The sequence below is a fragment of the Colossoma macropomum genome, unplaced genomic scaffold (genome assembly GCF_904425465.1).
Source record: "Colossoma macropomum unplaced genomic scaffold, Colossoma_macropomum, whole genome shotgun sequence".
NCBI lineage: Eukaryota > Metazoa > Chordata > Actinopteri > Characiformes > Serrasalmidae > Colossoma > Colossoma macropomum.
Window position 1 is genome coordinate 6,441,666 of NW_023494800.1, and position 22,583 is coordinate 6,464,248.

At 39.5% G+C, this 22,583-nt stretch overlaps 1 protein-coding gene across 2 annotated transcripts in view; it reads left to right on the plus strand.

Moving 5' to 3' along the window:
* Positions 1–445: 445 nt before the first annotated feature.
* sh3pxd2b (SH3 and PX domains 2B) overlaps positions 446–22,583 on the plus strand; it is a 67,815-nt gene continuing 45,677 nt past the window's right edge. For both annotated transcript variants that reach the window (XM_036587736.1, XM_036587737.1), the window contains exons 1-2: positions 446–758; positions 6,883–6,963. In XM_036587736.1, coding sequence (XP_036443629.1) covers positions 687–758; positions 6,883–6,963 — 153 coding nt within the window. In that variant the 5' untranslated portion in view covers positions 446–686. The remainder of the gene's footprint in view (positions 759–6,882; positions 6,964–22,583) is intronic.

Below are 22,583 nucleotides of genomic sequence, written 5' to 3' on the forward strand. Positions count from 1 at the left end.
CTTTTTGAAAATGGTTTTATGTAGCACCAAAAAAAGGTTCTGCCATTGTTACGATGTCAAGCTTGGCTTCCCCATCAAGCCGAATAACAATGCCAGCATTTAAATGGTTCTTTGAGTGTTTCTGGCTCTTTTTAGAACCGTTATCACTACTAAAGAACCTTCGAAGAACCATTTTTTAAGAGTGTAGCTCTTTTCTTCCGTTGCACTGTCCCTTTAAGGCCTTACATGGACGTTTATAAAGGAGCCTCCAGTGAAAATGAGTCTGGGAGAGGCTGCAGTCTTTTTTTTCCCCACACATATTCCGGCAAATCCCGCCCTCCTGCGCTGGGATTGGATAGCATTTCCTCGTGAGTGTAAACTACTAGCCAATCTCAGCGCAGAAGGCGACGCTTCCAGCCAATCCCAGCTCGTGTGGGCGGTGCCTTTCGGAAAATAGGTGGGAGAAGAAACGCAGTCAGCAGTAGCAGTAAACAGGAGAGGAGCAGAAAGCTAGTCGGCTGCTTATGAACACACAGGAAACACTACGTGGACTATTTCAACAGCTACACCTAAAACACATCCATTCTCCGCCTCTAACAGATGCCATAAATTAATTTAGTTTGTCAGCTTTGCGCCTGTCTTTTCTTCGGTCCTGCCGTTTTAGTAGGAACTTTTCTTGGAGCAGAGAGAGGAGAGAAGGAGGCACCATGCCACGAAGGACTGTTCAAGACGTAACAGTTCAAGATGTGCAGAAGAGGAGGAATCCCAGCAAGCATTATGTGAGTTTATCTGCTTCCCTGCACTTTTTCTTAAAACATCTGGTCGTTTTTGACCTTTTCTGTCTTTGTTTTCATTAGTTTGGTGGAGATTTCCAGCTGTGCTTACTTGAACAAAGAGAGGGGTTGAGAAAATGAACTCAGGGAGGATCAGATTACACTGACCCAAAGAGGACTAGACCTAAAGAAAATGGGTCATTTTTTCCAAAAAAATGCTAAGTTGTCAGTTTTTGCTGGGTTTCTTTCACACTTGTAGAGTTTTCTAGCCTGCATCTGCTAAACACAGCAGAAAAGTGTCTGAAAGAGTTCATCTTTGAGCACATTTTACATAATCATTGGTTTAATGTAACCTTTTCTGTGTCATACATATGCAGAGCTTTGTTGACTTGTTAAATATAACAGGCCACAAAGTCTCCACAGCTTTACTGTGATGGAAATTTTGCTGAATTCAGCTTCCTTTTTGGTTTTATGACTCCTTTAAAAGTTTTCTTTGTTCACAATCTGTCTTACAAACTGCCATTTCTACCATCTCGGGCCTCAAATTTCGAATAAAGCATCCAGCCCACGTCCTTCACTGTAAATTTGGCAGAAGAGGCGGCTTTCAGCAACATTTGTAAGTGTGTAGGCATTTTGAGTGTTATGTTAATGTGAGGATGGGTGTGGATGGGGGACGTGGACTCACTGACCCTTTAATGTCTGACAGAATATATTGTGGAAATACCATATATAACAGAACAACAGGAGTGGGTATTTAAAAGACAGGGCGGTTTGCAAGCAATTAGACATTGAGACATTTTTGTTGTTTTGGCCTCCATACAGCACAGTATATTTGAGATGAAGCCAGGACTGTGGAGTTAAAAGTGCTGAATACCAGCCTTAATTTCAGTGCTTCATCTGTATCTTTGAGTGTACCACATAGAAATCACAACCCTTTACACATAGACCTCCATTTTTAGGGGAGCAAAAGGAATTAGACCTTTGGCTGGTGGTCAGTTGTTTCTAGGGCTGTTAGGATTAATCAGTTAAACAGGATAGAGCAGCAACGATTAATTGATTAGTTGTCGACTATTAATCTTGGTAATCGATTAATCGGTTTGAGTAATAAAAAAAAAAAAGGTAAAATTCCCTGATTTCTGCTTTTAAATTTGAATATTTTCTGGTTTCTTTACTTCTCTGCGACTCCAAACTGAATGTCTTTTATGGTGTGGACAAGAAAAGTCAATATGAGGATGTCCTCTTGGGCTGAGCGACATTTTTCACCATTTTCTATTTTATAGACCAAACAACTAATCGATTAATCGAGACAATAATCAACAGATTAATCGACAGAGAAAATCATTGTTAATTGCAGCCCTGAAACAGAATTACCCGATTAACAAAAATCATAGATTAAGATGTACAGTCTCAGTGAATTATGAATTGGCAGTGATTACAGTTTGCATGATGATAATGCATATTTTAAGTTCTCATACTGTTTTTTTATAATAAGAAAACAATCCTTGCAAACAAAGGCTTTCTTTTTTTCAGTAAAGTAGTTTGGTTTGCTGTTGTTCAGTTAAGTCCATTGATATTATTTGCCATTTTTAAAATCCCTGATAGCTCAAATAATCACCAACAATTGGTGGATGGTGGTAGTTTGGTAAATGTGTAGGCATTTTCAGTTTTGAGTCAGTGTGAGGATGGCACTGACAACATGTATGTCAAGTTTCTGCTTTTCCAGGGCCGTAGTCCTGCATACCACACCCTGCTTACTATTCCTCTCAAGGCCATGGTAAAAAAATCTCCCAGCAGTTTTACAGTCATGCTGCCTGTTGGCCTGTTGGGTCCGGCTCAGGGCCCAGTGTTTTATGGACAATGGCAGTGGCCAGATTAACATGTGGCCATTCCAGCCTCTCCATAAAACAGCTGAGATCACTGCAACAAGCCGTTAGTCAGGCTTTTGGATTCGTCCTTTCGGAACGTGTCATAACCACAGATCTCTAAGGGGGTTCACGCTTTTGCATTTGAGCTGTTGCAGTTGTTGGAAAGAGGATTGATTATTAGCCAATGCTGTTGGACAAAGGGTGAAAGAATGCGTCTTTCAAACTGAGCATAGATGCATATAAGGGAAAACGTATTGGGTCACACTTCCAACTTCAGTATTTAACATGCTGCATTCCTTCAGAAGCAAATAATCAGAGAACTGTGATCATTATTTATTATCATTATTATTTATATAACTTTAGTATACCTAGGAGGAGGCCTGGATAAGGAGGACAGAGGGTCAGTTTCATTTATATAATTAAATTCTGCACAGTTTCTTTTGCATAATTAAATCTGGTGGCCATTTGTTTTCATTCATTGGCCCACATTTATCAAACTCCTCACAGGCTACTTTCACATTACCAGGCTGAAGTGGCACAAATCTGACTTTTTGCCCTAATGTGACTCAGATCTGATGTTTTCAGAGCTGTGTGGACACAAATCTGATCTTTTCAAATCCGACCTGAGCCACTTTCATATGTGGTCCTGGATCAGATACGAATCCGATTCGTGGCCATGTGACCTTAATGTGACGCTCAGATCGGAATTCATGTGCTTTTTTTCCACTGCGCATCATTCAGCGTTACCATGGCAGCAGCGCCGAACAGAAGTTAAAGCCTGTAAACAGTGGAAAAGCAGCTCATCTCACCTTTTTCTTTTTCGTCTCGCTCTAATAATGAAGCTGAGAGCTGATCAGAGTTAATTATCTTCTCAGTGAAGCTCGTTCTGCTCGTTAGTTTGTGCTGATGATTCATGTGATTCATTCACGTGACGTTACTGAGTAGGATGTGCGCATGAGGGTCATTTCAGGACGCTGGTTCATCACATTAATGAATTTGAATCGCTTACCTAAACGAGTGTGAACCATCGTGTCAGAGAGATCGGATTCGATCAAAAAATCGGATTTGAGCAATGAGGCTTGTAATGTGAACATAGCTTAATAATGCTGATCCGGGGTCAGCTTACAGGTTTTACATAACACTGAATAGACTTACATGAACTGATTAAACCTGATCTTAGATCAGTGTGCTTACCTGTAAATGACTCAAAAATATGGGTCATTGTTAGCAACATTAACTGGACAGTGACTGAACCAATGCACCAAAATGAATGATGTACCCTACATTTGTTAACAGTGTGTTTTGTTGTCTGGGTTCAGAATATAAGCTGCTGGAAGTGACCTCAGTCAGCTGTGAGTCATCTTTCATGTGAAGATGGCCAGTTAATGACGTGAGGTTGAGGATGAGAGGATGTTAGGTTTCCTTTTGTTTAAGTGGAAATTGCTCTGACCATGTGGCCTGACTGGACTGACCAAACCACTGAGCTACACTAATATACTAGGGATGTTCCTTTCTGATTCCACTTCTCTATTTCTGTATAGTCAAGAATATTTCCAGATGAAGTAACGGCTGTTTTCAATCACTGCATAACAAAGCATTGCACAATCTCAGATCCAGCTCATGCAGTGTCTCGTGATTTTTGAAGCTGTGAGTTTAATCAATGTACGTCCACTAGGATAAAATAACATTGTAGAGCTGTTTTCAAATATAGGAATCTGTAAAAACATTGTGTTTTCATTGTCTGTGTTCTGCTACTGCACAAGCAGCTCCAGTCATATTTACGTATTCAGTGTGTTTTACACTGTTGGAAATAAAGGTTCTGTGAGGTACGTTTTTCGTTCATCAAGGTACAAACAATGTAAATGTTCCCTCAAAGGTACAACAGTGGTTTTAAGGTCCGATTGTGAACCTTAAATAAGTTTTTTCCAGGTGAAAAGTTCATATTTGTACCTTTTTTATAACCGAATGTTTTAAAACAGAACAGTAAAATAAAAGCCTGGAGACGAGACGGGGTGTGTGGAGTCAGTACAGCTTAGAGAATATAATTTCAGTGGATTATGGTTCAGTTATGTTCCCTGACTAAAGGTACTGAGATGTACCCTTGAGGGTGCCACCCCAGTGACAAGAAGGGCACTGCCCCAGTGACAGTTTAGTACTTTTTTTTCTGAGAGTGTAGAAAAGTCAAACTGAACTAATTTGAGAATCTCAATCATTTAGTTAAAATAGCTGTGGAATCGCTGAGGTCAGAGATCTACACCCCCTAATGTCCACTGTAATATCTCACTAGGTTTAATGAAAACCAGCATCTATTCATTGTGGCATTAGGAAGACTGCTTGGTGCTTAGACAGCAGAAAGTATCATGTATCCATGACAGTTAGGAATACGTGTCCCATGGGAATGTACTGTCTTTTCCTCTTCATCCAGTTACTGCTTTTTACCCATTTGGCTGCTTTCAGGTCCCAATCTTTGTAATTCTCTCACCGTGTTGGATAACAATATGGACAGCCTAGAAGAGTGAAGGCCACACACACTTCCTCCAAGCTTTATGAAGTCTCTTGCCAAACCTTTTCAAGCCAGCAGGCTAGAAGTGTAGCACTGTGAACTCCCCAGTGTGTTTGAAGGAGAAACTTCGGCCAGCCTGGACACTGTGTGGACAGTTGAATGATCAGTAGGCCATGTGCCAAAAGAGAGAATGACCTCTATAATCCAGAACTTTTCTTGTGAGAATGCGTTTGGGTTGGAAGGGCCAAAAATCTGATCACAGTATATTTTTCATAGCGTTCAGTATTGATAATTATCCAGCATTTTTACGCATTTCGCTGTTGTCCGAACAAAACCATGTATCTCTATACATTTTGTCATTTTTCAGTTTTTGACATAATTTGAAAATGCCTGTTGCCCTTTACATTGTGTACAAATTTCATGGTGAATGGACCAAAAGAAACGGCGCAAAATGACTTGGAAAAAATTCTGGTTCCATTGACTTACATTAAAAGTAAAGCATCTTTTTCCTTCTCCTGTAAAGTCACCCTTTTGGAGAGACAAGGTTTTGTTCCGACAGCAGTGATTTCCTAGTGCTGAGTCTAAATAGCATTTTGAAAAAGTTTGTTCTGGTACGATATACCAAATGATGCGTTCTCAAAACATACAGAACGTAAAATAGAAAATACTTTAAATGTATATAAATGTATATATTCAATGATATAATTTGTCTACAAGCCTAAAAAGATTCGTTTTGCTTCTTTCTTAGCTCGACACTGGCGTGTGCTAGTATTTTGGTTGGTGTCTAATGTCTGTAACAGATTAATTCACCGATAAATCACTGTGCAATACTTGTAAATACCTTTTATAGTGTAAAGATTCTTTTGCTTTTTTATTTAGATTTGTCTATATTGTTAACTTTGTGAAGGACAGAGTTTACATTTTTATCTTTTATTTATAGTTTATTTTTATTCTTTTATACCACTGTTGTGGGAAGAAAACCTTGTATCTCCAAAATGGTAACTTTACAGGAGAAGGAAAAACATACTTTACTTTTAATGTAAGTCAGTGGAACCAGACTTTTTTCCCCCAAGTCATTTTGGGTCATTTCTTTTGGTCCATTCATCATGAAATTTACACACAATGTAAAGGGCAACAGGTATTTTCAAATTATGTCAAAAAATAAAAAATGACAAAAATAGATACAAGGTTTTCCTCTGACAGCAGCAATATGTTGTATATATGGTGATAAGTAATACTTTGTATTTAGTTGTATTTAATCTAGGTAATTACCTTCTCTTCCTGTTACTCCTTTCTTGAGTGCCTTGCTCTCCTTTCACTGCTGTAGCACTGAGAATTTCCCCTGTGGTGGGACTAATAAAGGCTTTTCTTATCTTACCTGTATCTCCTACATAAGCATACAGTAATTGTGGTATGTCCAGGTCTGTCCAGTCTCTCCAGTCACCTGGTATGTGAGCTTTATAGTATTAAAGTTAATCCAGAGCCACTTTTCTATCCATTTGGAACGATTTTAAACTACAGTTTCTGAGCAGTCATTTCTACTGTAATCCTGCTCTCTGGTACAGCCTAGAGGAGTCACAGTTCCTCTCCTCCTCCAGCTCATTCGCTGCTGCCGTCTCCCTCTGCCACACTCATTATTTTCATTTTCAGATTTTCAGCTGCTTGTGTGGTGTTCTTCCTTAAGTACTAATGCTAATGTGTAAGAGTTAAAGTTGTGAACCGCGCTCAACTGCTCTGTTTCTCTTTTTCATGATCTCTCTAGGTTTACATCATCAAGGTGTCCTGGTCTGATGGCACCACAGAAGTCATTTTCAGGAGATACAGTAAATTCTTCGATCTGCAGGTACGTTTTTTTCTCTGTCTTTTTTTTTTTTCTAATTCCACTGACCATTTGGATACAGTTATTAACCACTGCCTGCACAGTCGAAATGATATTACTTACAAAGGAAACTGTCTGTAGCTGTTCCTGTAGATCTGCTGGAATCATCATTTGGCATTAGCAGATTTGGAAAACGAACTAATGGGGTTTGGATAGCTCAGTGTGGATTTCACAGATAACCACAGAAATGCTTATTTCAGATGTCGGCTATTACGCAGACGGCCTTATAGGACAGGCGGGAAAGTCATCACTTGTGCTGATCTTTGATGCATAGACACATGAAATTATTCAAGATATTAAAGTCAGACATTTAACGTAACACCGTCTAATTCAGATTTGTTTTCTAAGTGTCAGATATGAGTGGAAAAAATATTAATGAAAACTTGCGAAGGCAATAGTGCAGGTTTCCATTGGTAAGGAAAAAAACATAACATTCCAGAAAAGGATCTACTTGGACTTTAACCCTTGACTGTGTATCTGCGTGACTGAGTAATGACCTACTTCTGTAATGTCTGAGATAACAGAAAGGTGCAGGCAGTAGGTCATCTGGATATGAGTTATGGAAGAGATTTATCCAATGGAATTATGAGTATGTACACAGATCAGGCATAACATTATGACCACCTCCTTGTTTCTACGCTCATTGTCCATTTTATCAGCTCCACTTACTACATAGGTGCACTTTGTAGTTCTACAGTTACAGACTGTAGTCCAACTGTTTCTCTGCATACTTTGTTAGCCCCTTTTACCCTGTTCTTCAGTGGTCAGGACCCCCATGGACCCTCACAGAGCAGGTACTATTTGGGTGGTGGATCATTCTCAGCACTGCAGAAACACTGACGTGGTGGTGGTGTGTTAGTGTGTGTTGCGCTGGTCTGAGTGGATCAGACACAGCAGTGCTGCTGGAGTTTTTAAACACCTCAGTGTCACTGCTGGACTGAGAATAGTCCACCAACCAAAAATATCCAGCCAACAGCATCCTGTGGGCAGCGTCCTGTGAGCACTGCTGAAGGACTAGAGGATGACCAACACAAACTGTGCAGCAGCAGATGAGCTATCGTCTCTGACTTTACATCTACAAGGTGGACTGACAAGGTAGGAGTGTCTAAAAGAGTGGACAGTGAGTGGACACAATGTTTAAAAACTCCAGCAGCACTGCTGTGTCTGATCCACTCAGACCAGCACAACACACACTAACACACCACCACCATGTCAGTGTTACTGCAGTGCTGAGAATGAGGTCATAATGTTATGATCGGTGTATGATCAGCGCAATAACCATTAACCAAAGGGCGCGCAGGTTTAGGATGTCAATACACAAAGCACTTTCAACACCCAATTATTGAGAAATTAGAGTCTTGAAAAATGGAGGATGAATGTTTATAATATTAATAACTTTGTCCAGCCCAGTCACTGTGTGGACGGTTGAATGATCAGAAGGCCATGCGCCAAAAAAGAGAATGAAATCTATAGTCCAGAGCTTTTCTTGTGAGTATGCATGTGGGTTGGATTGACCAAAAACCTGATTACAGTGTATTTTTCCGTAGCGATCAGTATTGATAATTATCTAACATTTTTTTCCCCCTAATGCTTGGTGTTGAGTCTGAATAGTTTTTTTGAAAAAGATGGTTCTGGTAGGATATAGAAAATTATGTATTCTTAAAATATCTATAAAACTTAAAATAGAAAATACTTTAAACGTATATCGTCACTGTTCAACGAAAACCATGTATCTCCATTTTTGTCGATTTTTCAGTTTTCTACATTTCAGCTCACCAGCTGTCCTTTACATTGTGTGAAAATTTTGTGATGAATGGACCAATAGAAATGCTCTAAAATCACTTGGAATAAAACCTCTTTACATTAACTTACATTGAAAAGTAAGAGTGTTTTGCACTCTCCCATAAAGTCCCTATTTTGGAGATACTTGTTTTTCTTTGGACAGCAACGACATGCGTTATGGAAGGGATTTGTCCAGTAAAGAAAGAAAGAAAGAAAGAGATAGATAGGTAGATAGATAGATAGATAGACAGATAGACAGATAGACGCTTTATTGATCCTGAAGGAGATTTGGCAGCCAGTATCAGTCACACAACACAGGACAGTTATAATAAGATGGGTGATACAACATAAAAAGAAGCATATATACTAAAAAAAAACTTTTTTGCAGGCATATATACAAATAGAAATATACAAAAATATGCAATAAGATCTATAACCTGAGATAAAAAAGGCAGTGCAAAAGTGAATGTACAAGGAGGTGCAGGTAACAGCGTATAATGACAATGCCAAGTAAAATTGTGAACTGTATGGTCAGCGCAATAACCATTAACCAAAGGGCATACAGGTTTAGGGTGTCAATAAACCGAACACTTTCAACACCCAGTTACTGAGAAATTACTTTGCAAGGGGACGTGACAAATGGATTCTTGTAAAATGGAGGATGAATTTGAATAATGATTAGTATTTAGGGCTGAAGAATAAGATATACAATAAACCTGGACATTAAAGGAATAACATGGAAATATGCATTGGATGTTCTGTACAGTTACATTACAGTATGTGCATAATAATGCATTGTGTACTGCGAGCAATAGATACATCAAGGACGTCTGCATTGTTTGTGTTAATAGTTTAGTACAGAATAGTTCAGTATCAGTTTCAGGATCTTAAAAAAATGTTGTTGCTGCGAAGAGTTTAAGACATTGTAGTTCAGTCGCTGTGTTGATGTGGCTTGATAGGGTAACACAGATAATTGATGGAGCATAGATTTAAGGTTAAAGGGGAATTCCACTGATTTTACACAACTTCTGCGTAAGTAAATATCTATATGTAGTTGTAAACACAGAGTAGTTTGATGTAAAATGATTGTAAAGGAACTCACTGACTTCTTTACAAAGATGGTGAAAGGAGCCAGAAGTCATGATGTACATTGAGCAAATACAGCCATTTCACCTGCAAACGACCAGTGAACCTGCATGTGTCTTGTGAGTTTATTCCCCTTTGATATGAGGTGACTTCACCTTTGGGGTATGTGCTAATGTATCACAGTATCAGCCTGAGTCATGGCAGCTCTCTGATAGATGAATAAAATACGTTTAAAGCCAAAACCTTATCTCAAAACTATCATTAAACAATGTCTCAGGCTTCAGGCAGTGTATATAACAACGTCATCCAAAAACTTTCTGTGAGGGAACTTTTAGAGGCATTCAACTCTTCTGACATCTGGTTCCTATCACCACCACTGTGGACAATTCTGACTTGGTAAGTTTCTCAGTGAGCGTTTTACACCAAACCACTCTGAGTGTTTATATCTTAACTGTTTAAATATCCAAAAATGTTGAAAAATCAAAGGAATATCTCTTTTACACTTGTTTGTGGTGTGATAATCTGAGTTAGGCGTTAGATACAGGCAGAGAGAATCCAAGGATCCAAGGATAGGCCCAATCCCAATCCCAAATACACACTACCTCGTCCCTGCTGATGAGCTTTTATCTGAAATCAGAAGGGTATCAGCCGAAAGTGAAGTGCACCAAGCACAACAAGCAAGGCTGAATAAACTGCCCAGTCTAGCATAACTCAGTGTTAGTTTTGCACTAAAGCTTCAAGGTTATTGTAGCTAACAATCAATGGAATCTTAAATAGATCTGCTTATGTGGTTTCTGAAACTGCATTACAGTGTGATCTATAAAATTAACAACACAATTCATGCTTCAAGGTGCTTCTGACAGAAATCACATAAGTGAGTCAGTTGGAGATTAATGAACAGCTTGATACAGTTTGAGGCAAGTAGAAGGGCTAAGGAGAAAATCGTGTAAATGATTTTCACTGAACTTTCGCTTTAAGAAAGGTGAAATAATTTGCAGTGGGACCCACCAGCTTTCTGAGCATTCGGGAAAATGGCTTAGGCCCAATCCCATTTCACCACTTAGCCCTTAGCCCTTTTGCACATTCTAGGGGTAGGGTGTCCCAATTTTAGTTGAGATATAGGGGTAGGGTGAAGCGTTAGGGCTACATGGCCCTCCAAACGGAGGTTTTTCAGAGGAGTGTTATGAGAAAAATAGAAAAACAGGCATGATGGCAGTGCAAGCGACCAAATAAACCCACTGATGTGAGTATTTTCTCTGTTAAAAATTACAATAACCATTGTATTATCTTAGTTTAATGTCGTTTCAGTGTATTATGGATCCTTTTCTTCATAACAAGCATTAAAAACCACTAGTAATATGCTCATGTCTCGGTTGCCAGCTAGCTAAATTCCCCATTCCACCTTAAATAGTCCAGCAGTACTGAAGCCTGAAGCGCCAGAATGTAACTGCTTCACTATTTAAGGTGGACCGGGAAAATTTGAACAAGAAGCTGGTGAATAGCTGACTTCAGCTTCATATCACTGAAGAATTAGGGGTGGGTGATAATAAATAACTGCCCCTCTTTGAAGGCATATGATGCCCTAAATGTAACTAAAGCCCAGCAGTGAGGAACTTTACCCTCCTCTGCTGTCACTGCAGACTGGCAGGGTCGCCTACAGAGCAGCACTAGTAGCTGTTAATGAAGTAATGCTCTTCTTTATTTGAGGGTCCCATTTCACAGGGTAGATTTCAACCACTACTCCTTGTAAGGTGACACTCGAAAACAAGGGTAGGGGTAAAAATAAGAAATAGGATTGGGCCGTTGAGGTGTGCCACAGCTTCACCACTTCAACCGCACAATACAGGATGTTCCTCGTCATCGCTTTGCATTCCAGGGCAAAACAAAATAGGAACTTTGCAGCTACAGACGTTTTGCATGAAATGTAATTCGCACTGCTCTTCATATTATTACTGTTCACCTTGTGTCTCTTTACACAGTAAACTGAATCCCATGTTATCTTACATGTCATCTTAATCTGGAAACAATTAGGTGTCACTTTCGCCATTGCTTAAGAAACACCATAGAGGAAACGTGCAGCTATAAATGAAACTCTTCTGCCCTACATGATTTCCTGAGATGCACTGAAGTAAATATAGTTGCACACCTCAGTAATAATAACAGTAATAACAATAATGATAGTAGTAATAGTAATGTCCATTTATATTGTGCTTTGCTCAAAATTAGTGGCCTTGGACAGATAATGTTTATGCATATCATCGCTGTCCAATGAAAACCATGTATCTCCATTTTTGTCGATTTTTAGTTTTCTACTTCATTTCAACACACCAGCTATCCTTTACATTGTGTAGACATTTCATGATGAATGGACCAATAGAAATGCTCTAAAATCACTTAAAACAAAATATCTTTACATTGACTCACATTGAAAGGTAAGAGTGTTTTTGCCTTCTCCTGAAAAGTTAATATTTTGGAGATACTTCTTTTTCTTTGGACAGCGACGACATGCTTTCCAAACTTGATGCTGTAATCTGGCGTTTTATCTTCCGTTTGAGATTTAGGATGTCTTGTATCTCGGTGGCTAAAAGCTAGCATGTTAGGTCATCCTGTTCTTTGTCTCTGCTGTACTGCTGATGATAAGTGGGGATGGGCTGTTGACTGCAGGGGTCGTGACCTCTCCTCTCTTTTTCCTCCTCCTCTCCCTCACTTCTGGCTTTCCTCTCCTCGACTCCCTCCTGTCTCGGGCTCTTTGTTTATGACTTTTGGAGCAGAGTTCTCAGGTGCTAGCCAGCAGTCGCAATGTCAGGACTGAAACGAGAGAGTTTTGTTTAACTTGCCCCCCCGTTCTTTAAAACTTTGGTCAACATTCTTCTCAATGGGAATCGTTCTTAGGTCAGGCTAACATTTCGTGATCTTTGATATACAAATTTGCATCAATAGCACAGCTTTGGCTACATTGACCGAAGGGCCGAGGCATTACATAGCAACACGTGCTAAAGTCAGCAGTGTCTATGCGGGACATTTCATATAATTCTTCTACTAATCTACACAGTCAACCCAGAGCTGAATTACGTTGCTTTAACTATCTTTACATTTATGTTTTTTACTGTTTTATTATTGATAACCTTCTGTTTCACACTTTTGTGGCTTCTTAGTGTGACTGCTACTTTACTCAGAGATTTGCTTCTCCATAAAATAATAAAATATTCGGTAGCACTTTACTGTAGGGTGCTGTTCATAAGGCTACATGACACCTACATAAGGTTGTCCTTACAACTGACATAACCCTACATAACTGTTTATAAATGCTTATTACAACAGGCATCATCTGTCATAAAGGCTACTTTAGCTGACTTTGATCAAAATTGGCAAATGTAACCTTTATAGCGAATGGCGCTTATTGGAACAAGCATTTATAAACAGTTATGTAGGGTTATGTCAGTTGTCATGACAAGCTTATGTAGGTGTCATGTTGCCTTATGAACAGCACCCTACAGTAAAGTGTTACCAGATATTCTTTTATGATTCTGTTTATTACAGTAAAGAGAAACTTTTCCCAGAGTTCTTCATTCTAGTTCTTGGTAAACAGCTAACAGTAATATTTAATAAGCTCTCAATTAGCTTTCTGGTGTAGTCATTTGGTGTAATAGTGCGGTCACGTGTAACAGTTAGCATCTCTTATTTCTGTTTGTTTTCCCTTCTTTTCCGAGCAAAAAAGTACAGAACAGAGCAGCAGCCTGGTGAGCCTTGTGCTGAGCCAGCAAATAGTCCAGAGGGGAGCAGCAGGAAGCACTCATCTCAAACACGTCTACTCATGTGGTGTTTCCCTCGACTAACAGCACAACAGCAAAATGGACTTACGGTCACTCTACTCATTTTCTCCCTTTCTTGGTTTGTCCTTTTTTGGTTCTGGTCTGAGAAAGTTCTGAGAAAGCACAGTTATGTCACCAACTCCTTGAAAAACATTGACCGGCGTTTCACTTGAGCAAAATAAGCTTCATGCCCAACCAGTCATTTCTCTTTTTCTTCGTTCCTCCTTTTTTGGGTTGGGGGTTGGGTTGGGGTGTAACGTCACCAGTGTAGTCCTTGATGAACTCCTTGAACAGCTCATATGTCTCCTCCAACCAACAAAATGGACTCTAACCAAAAAGACCACTTACAGTCATTCCAGTAGTTTTCTGCTTGGTCAGTTCAGGGCTGAGGTGGTGAAGGTATAAGAAAGAAAGTTCTAAGCACAGTTACTTCACCTCTTTAAACAGCTCATGTGTTGCCTTTAACATTTCACAATTGCAGAGTGACTCTAGATGTCTAAAAAGACTGTTTACAGTCTTTGGGGTTGGAGGGGTGACGTTTAAAAGAAAGAACTAAGCACAGTTACATCACCAACAAACTTCTTGAGTAACTCAAATGTCTCCTTCAACCATAATTTAACAGTAACAGAATGGACTCTGTGGCTGTTTTTCTCCTTTTCTTTGTTTCTTCTTCTTTTGGGGGAGTGTTTGATAAAGGTCTAAGCACCACGGTTACGTCACCAACAGACTCCTTTAGTGTAGCCATTGATTCATTCATACTGTATTTACTTGGCAGGCGTCCTTTGTGAGTATGTTCGGTGGGAGAGGACACAGACGAGACGGGAAGCTTCTGTCCCAGTGCACTTTGTTTCAGACAGAACAGGCATTCTGTTCATTCTGTTGGTCTAGAGTTGAATGCACAAGTTAGTGTCTGAGTGTAGGGCTGGGCGATCTGACAGTATATATCGTTATCGTGATAAATTACTTCACAATACAGTATGATTTTCTGAACATATACCAATACTGATCACAATACCGATCTGATATCTCGTCTCTTCTTAACTCCTAAGCTTCAGAATTATCCATTTTTTATTGAAGCATGTCACAAGGCTACATGGCCGAAATTTTTTTCTTCATATGTGACATATGTGACATGTGTCATCTGTGTGTCAGTATGAACAGCAAAAAACACACTGAATCTGACATTTTCAAATCAGATCCGTATCCGATCTGTGGCAATTCGACTCAGTCTGAACAGCCAGATCAGAATTCATGCGGCATCATCAGCAAACAGACTAACGAGCAGAACGAGCTTCGCTGAGAAGATAATTAACTCTGATCAGCTCTTAGCTGTTCATTATTGGAGTGAGATGTGTTGGTTTTAACTTCTGTTCGGCGTTGCTGCCATGGTAGCGCTGAATGACGGCGCATGCGCAGATCTGAGCGTCACATTAAGGTCGCGTGGCCACAAATCGGATACGTATCTGATCTAGGACCACATGGCTCAGGTCGGATTTGAAAATAGCAGATTTGTGTGTCCACACAGCCCTGAAAACATCAGATCTGAGTCACATTAGGACAAAAAATAGAATTTGTACCACTTCAACCTGGTAATGTGAACGTAGCCAAAGATGGCTCCTGTGACGCTGGCGAAGATGAAACTGAAAGCTCTGGGAGCGTCTGGCGTTCGTTGAAAGTCATTGTTTACTTCTGGATGAGCCACATGAAGCAATATGAAGCAACATGAAGCAATATGTTGCTTCATGTTGCACGTGCGTGTCAGTTTAGGAGCTGATCTGTTCAGACATGTCCCATATAGGTCACATTTAAAAGACAATGTGAACAGCCAAACAAGGCTATCATGATGAAACCCACCCTACTCGTGCCATGCTGTGAGCTGTGTCATGGTATAGCATGAACTTGAGTGTATTATTGTGACCAACAGTTATACCAATCATTGATTTGTATTATTACATTTTAAGACAATTATGACACAAAAACTAATTGACAAGAAAGATTTACACTCCGTGAAGAAAAATATCTCTGATCTAATTGCAAGGCAAATAAGTATGTCTGCATTGGGAATGTTAAGTCTGCTCATCAAGACAGGATGTAATAAACCACGAACTTATCATGTAACAGCTTGAGAGAACTAGCTACATTCTTTACGTATGTATATCACGTTCAAAAGATATATCAGTAGCTCACGGCAGATTAAAAACATTTTACTACTAACTGAAACTAACTAGCAATGTCATCACAAAAATGAGAGGAAGGGTCATTCCTCACACTTTTCCCCACCTTATGGATTAGTTTCTCCTCATCATTTTTGGCTTCTTTGACCATGTTTTGACGAAAGGCAGCAGCTTTAATAATTAACAGTATTTAAAGTGGAACATGGACGAGATATGATTATGATGTGACATGTCTAAAATGGAAATTGGGCGTCCCAACAAAAAAGATCTGCCTCTTGCATTTGGTGTAAAACAGCTTTGTTGGTTTACAACGACTGGTTAATTCCGAATAAGTCGGAATGGTACTTGAAGAGATTCGTCCAGAGTGCCATTACTGGAAGATAATGGCACTTATAGGCCTTTTTTCCACAGTAGGGCCAAATGGTTCTGAGCACGGAGATCAACTGTTCTAGTGGCATTTCCACACAGGCATGGATTGAGAAGGAATTCTTACAAACCATGCTCAGTGCAGTTTTCTCAACACAGTTAGCTAACCGTGCTCAGGGCCACTGAGTCGTTTGGTGGGATGAGGCAGCGACGTAGCTATTTACCAATTGGTTCTGCATTTATATTGGTATTGTGCCACCACATCGTACTGAAACAGAAAAACAATCACCCAGAGGAAAGAAATATTCTAAATGAGATCTCCTCTTGATCTCAGGTTCTTCTCCTGGACACAGTTAAGTCCAGTTTGAAACCAGAGTGAGACTTAAGCCATTTTCTCCTGTTTCTAAAATTTGTCTCCTGAGAAATAACCCTCAGATTTTCTGACTTTGATCAAAATGTTGTCAACATGTGGCTTAAGTCTTTAGTGTCTGACCCGTCTCACCGCAGTCTCGGCTAAATAATATTTCCATAAGAAAAGTGTGAAATCTTATCATTTTCTTATACTCCGTTCTAGATCACAGAACCCTTTCAGCACTCCATCAGTGTAGAAGGAGAACCCATGCTTCTCTCCTTCATCACCAGAACTTCTCACAGCGAAACACTGATGTTAATCTCCTCTTTTCTCCTAAGGGGGGTTTAGGAGAAACAATTCAGAAATCTGTGATCCTTCCTTAATTTAATATTGAGATCTGCTTTATTTCTCTGAGACAATTTTAAGAAAGAATTTCTTTCTTCTGGGCAAATTTTGTCTGCTTACACTTCTGTTAAATAAAAGCTATTTTCAATCCATTATTCAATATCAATATCAAAACATCAATCTAGCAACAAGTGCTAAATATTAAATGACATTGCTAACTAGGAGTGAGGAGCTGGTTAGCATCAGCTTAGCCTGCATGCTATCAGCTCTCCTCACCACAAACCAGGCTCAGTTCTGACTAACAGAAGCTTCACTGACACAAGTTTACATGATAATAACTCAGTACTGAGGAAGCGAAGTCGAACATTTGGCGTCAGAGGGACAGAAAACTGAAATTCAACAGTGTTCTGTGGCGTTTGGATCTGTAGCCTCCTAGCTACTAGACAAGCTCCTCTAGCTAAGTTAGCTTATTTGCCTACAGATTCAAACACCTCAGTACAGGTTAGATTCTGTCTGCTCTGCTGTTACAAGAGAAGATGATAAAAACCCGTCCTCATGTCTGAGAGAACAGAGTCGAGTGACTGAAGTTAGAGTGACAGAAAACCGAAATCAAACCTGTTCTGTAATGTTTTGAGCAGTCGGCTGCTGAGCTAGGCTAGCGCTAGCGCAACGTTAGTTAGCTGTTCCATCCACTGCAGTACAAGCTTGGTTCCAGCTAACTGCTCAAATGTCACTCGTTTAAAGAATAAAGACTCCAAAGGCATAAAATCGAGTGACTGGTGTTGGAGTTGCCATCTTGCTCAGCGTTTTCCGGGCGGCCCACTGGTGTTTAAACAGAGTATTAGACAAAATTCCACTTATCATCGCTCATTTTCCACTCGCAGTCCAATATACTGATTTTTCCTACCTTCCATCCTTTAGTTATACTTTGTAAATTAGTTAAACATTTTCTATGAAATCATTTACATTAGACTTAGTCATTTTTTTTCTCTATTTTGTCTTAGTTATTTTCCAAAATAAAAGCCTCTGTGCTACTAATTAGAGCTTGTATGCAGGACAGTAATCTGGGTGGTCCGAGGGTGGTCCGGCAGTGGCAAACAGTCAGCAGGGTGCCAACCTTATCAAGCCGGAGGACCGATATATGCTTGCTATCAGGAGAATGCCTCTCAGCCACTCACATTATGAGATTGGAACAAACTGTGGTATAATTCAGGATAGATTTGTTACAGCATTGGATCACATTCATTCTTTTTTCCCTCCGATATCCCATCCAGCGTTGTCTGGCGTTATCGGTCAAATGCCAGTATATATATCACTGCTGTTGGAAGAAAACCTTGTATCTCCATTTTTGTCGTTTTTCAGTTTTTGACATAATTTGAAAATGCCTGCTGTCCTTTACATTGTTTGTAAATTTCCTGAGGGATGAACCAAAAGAAACATCATAAAAATGACTTGGGGAAAAAAGTCTGGTTCCATTGACTTACATTAAAAGTAAAGTAGGTTTTTTCCTTCTCCTGTAAAGTTACCATTTTGGAGATACGAGGTTTTCTTCTGACAGCATATATATATGACTAGGGACCAGTGCCATCTCATCTTGATTATGACAGTTTGGACAACTTGCACAATACACAAATTGCCCCTTACCCCAAATGTAGCCAGTCATCCAAGACATGTTTGGTGTCCCCAGTTTGCTTCATGATTTTGCACTGGAGCTACAAGGCTAATGTTGCTAGCAAGTAGTGAACGCTTATGCACGGCAGTTAACATTGTGCAAACTGCATGCCTAAATCATTTCACACATGCTTTAAACCATATTGAGCTGTTGAGTAATCACTTACGTGGTGTGACATACTGATATGTATAAAAATAGGCAGAGGTAAGGACAAAGGTCAGGCTTCATGATGGCAGCAATGCAACCTACTTTTGTCTGTTTTTATCGATAACAGTAGCTTTGAGGCAAGTGGTTTATGATTCAGGCAGTTTGCACAGTGATGATTTGTTGAATGTAAGCGTTTCGTACAGTTTGAAATGTTGATGAATGCCGAAGGAAAAGGTTAGGTGCACCAAGGAACAATGCTTGCGACTAAATAACAGTTAGAACAGAATGGAGAAAATTGTGGGTCTGTGCTGTGAGTAAGACCTGTGGTGAGTGTGTCTTTGAAGGCCTTTCTTTCTAATTCCATTATTAGACTTGATGTGATTAACTGCTGAACGTGCTGCGTGTGGATGGAGGATTCAGAGACCACGTCAGAAGCGCGTTTTCTCATCCAAACGGCCTCGTCTTTCACAGCATAAACAACATTCGAAGCTCAGGCGTGACGCTTCAACATCTGAACGCAATTACTGCGCGCGTGTGGGTTTCGTTCACTGCAGTTCCGATACAAGGAACGTCAGTAAAAAGCAGAAGAAAACCCACCCGTCCCACCCCATCTGACAGATGTTCATCATAGCTCTTTTCCTTTGTCTCTTTGTTCAGCTGAGGAAGGAGTGGTTGTAAGGCTGATGTAGGGTTCAGATTAATCATAAAGACCCCCACCCCCCACCCCCACAGCCTCTTCTATAATTTCCATTTGCTGGATTGATATTCTTGGCCCCATCCCAGCTTTTTTCTCCTCTGCTCTTCTGGTTGTTGTCTTGTTTTTCTGATAGACTTTTGATTTATAGTGTTGTTTTTTGAGGGGATAATGAATAGATCTGTCATGTGAAAGTTTTTATGAAGTAATGTGATTAAACCAGAGCTCTCCTCTTTATGATTCATTTTCCTGTAGAGAGGCCTTTTTCTACTGCTGGACAGGCTGTTAATGGACAGCTATTACTTGGTTTTGAAAATGATGCATGTTCCCATTAAGGAACACGGTGTAAAATATCCTGAACTCTTTGTATGAAACTAAAATTGAGCGTTCTGTTATGCATCCAGCGATGTTTTAATGAAGAAAAACAAAACATTGGTGGGGTAGTGAACAGGATATGATGTCTGCAGCGGAAATGTTGATGGCACACAGGAAATGCCACATAGAGACCACTAAAAAGGCTGCATTAGTGACCAACTCCTGAGAATGTGGCAGTGATATTGAAAGAACTTTTAGTTTGAGTGCATAAATGCTAAATACTTAGAAAAAACTGTGTGTGTGAATGTTTAGACAGGGTGATTCAAAAAGATTTATCTGATTTCAAAAATTATTTCACTTGTAAATCATTACAGAGCAAAGTTGTAAATGGTTTAAATGAGCATAAAGTTTATGTAATTTTAAAAGTGCTCAGTATGAACCTCCTCCAGCTGTACAGACAACCTCAACGCCATAGTCAAATTTATCCCATACTCGATTGAGCATGTCGGGTGTCACTGCACTCACGGCTCTTTCAATGCGGTTTTGGAGATTATCCAGTGTTGTGGAACCAGAGACGAACACTATGAGCTGTTTGAGCTTCACTGCCGACGAAATTGACTGATTCACTTTTATTGAAGTGAAGAACGCAAAACGCTTTCTGCTCAGGGGTCGCATCTCCTCGCAGAGTGAAGGGAGCCATCTTCCAGTGACCCCCTCTATGACCCCCTCTTTCAATTGGATTGTGATTGGTTCCTAGACGCCTCACGGTTGTAAAAATATGGCGCTTTGAAATCGGATTAATATTTTTGAATCACCCTGTGTGTGTGTGTGTGTGTGTATAGCAGGTCTAGCTTAATGTTGGAGACACTTCACTGCTCGTCCACCTTTTTACCCTGTCAGTTTTATCTACTTAACATCTCTAAACATCAGAGAGGGTCATGTAAGCTTATGACAGGTAAGCTTAAGGGCTGGCTTCCTGGACATTGATTATGTCTGGTCTTGGACTAAATTGCGGTGCCAATGATGAATCATCATTGAAAATTCTTTGTAGTCTAGGTTTAGGCTTAATCTGCGTCTGGGAAACTGGCCCGGACGGTTTAAATGCTGGTGGATGTTCCCACCACTCATTGAACTTTGTCCTAAAATATTCTCAAGATGTTTAATAAACACTATTACTAAACAGTTTAAAGATCTGGACGTCTATCTGTAATTTCAACACTGTTGTAAATGTGCTGTTTTGGAGGGGAAACTGTGGTTGTTTAGGTTATGTTGTGGATCCTGTTTGCACTTAGGGTGCTTTCACACATACCTTGTTTGGTCCAGACCTTTGGACTTTTCAGTTTTCTGTTCAGTTCGTTTGCAGTGTGAAAACCCTATTTAGGATAGTTTGCACTGTTGGACCAGTTACAGCAAGTTGAGGCCGGCTATCACCACCCATTAAACAATAGAAGAAGAAGTAAAATGAGCCGCAGCGGCACAAGCTTGAAAAAACGTGTAAAACTGCCGAAACTTCTACTTTATTTTCTGGGAGAATATTAATTTTTCTCCATTCAAACGGAAAAGGCTACCTGCCAACTCAACACGCTGTCAGATGCACGCAACTTTACAATCAATGTTAAATATAGGGACATGCAGCCCACATAGGTGATGATGACGGGATATACATGTGTCATTTAGTTGTTTAATGTGCTCGATAAATTGCAATGTGAAACCAAAACAGTGTAACATATCGCTGCTAAAACCTCGTATCTCCATTTTTTTGTCGTTTTTCAGTTTTTGACATAATTTGACAGAATTTTTTGACGGAATTTTACATTGTGTGTAAATTTCATGAAGAATGGACCAAAAGAAACATCCCAAAATGACTTGGAAAAAAGTCTAGTTCCATTGACTTACATTAAAAGTAGAGAATGTTTTTTCCATTTTGGAGATACGAGGTTTTCTTCCGACAACAGCAACATGTAAAATATCTCTACAATGTAACAAAACTATGAACCTTGGTTCCGACTTTCAGGTGTGAAATAGTGCTTAGACTACAAAAATACTTTCATGTAATAAAAGTATATTATTAGTTATAGTATCAGTAATATTATAAAACCTTGCTTCTTTATGTTTATTCGCGTTGGTGGGGTATTGTACTTATTGGAGTTATTCTGTTTATCATGTTTAATTTTTAGATGTTAAAAAATATGAATCCAGTTCAGTTGATAATATTGTGAAAGGTTCACTAGGACAGTCAGTCACGTTACTGAGTACTTTATCACTGCCAGCTAGTAATTTTTATGAAGTTTTTAGGTAGTTTAAATTTTCGTTACACGATTTCATAGTACATCATTTCTTTCTGTAATTTTATTGTGCTGTAAGCGTATATCTAGCCTTAACTCGGCTTTAGTCAGGATTAATGTCAGGCAAGGCACTTTTAAGGTTCATGCTCTCTGAGACTGTATTTCTAGAGATGCTTTAACTCTACTGTTGTGTTGTTTTGCCAAATTCGATTTACAGTACAGAATTATCTATATACAATTATGAAATGTATAGTTCCGGTCCTAAAAACTGATTGGCTGAGCTGCGTTCAAAGCTGCGCCTCGATACGAAAAACCCTTGTGCTGTTAATGGAATAATCTGGAGTATACTGACAAAATAATACCTCGTTTTTTTGTTTAAACTGAGCGGCTGGCACCTTATTTTCGTAACTAGAACTAGGCTGGTCAGCTAGTCAACAGGCTACAAGATAGCTAATAGCCTAAACAACTCCATCATTAATATCGCAGGCTTGAATTAAAGTACTTGCGGTATAATTAACTGTAAAACGTCAGTATAAAAGTCTAAAGAACATCAC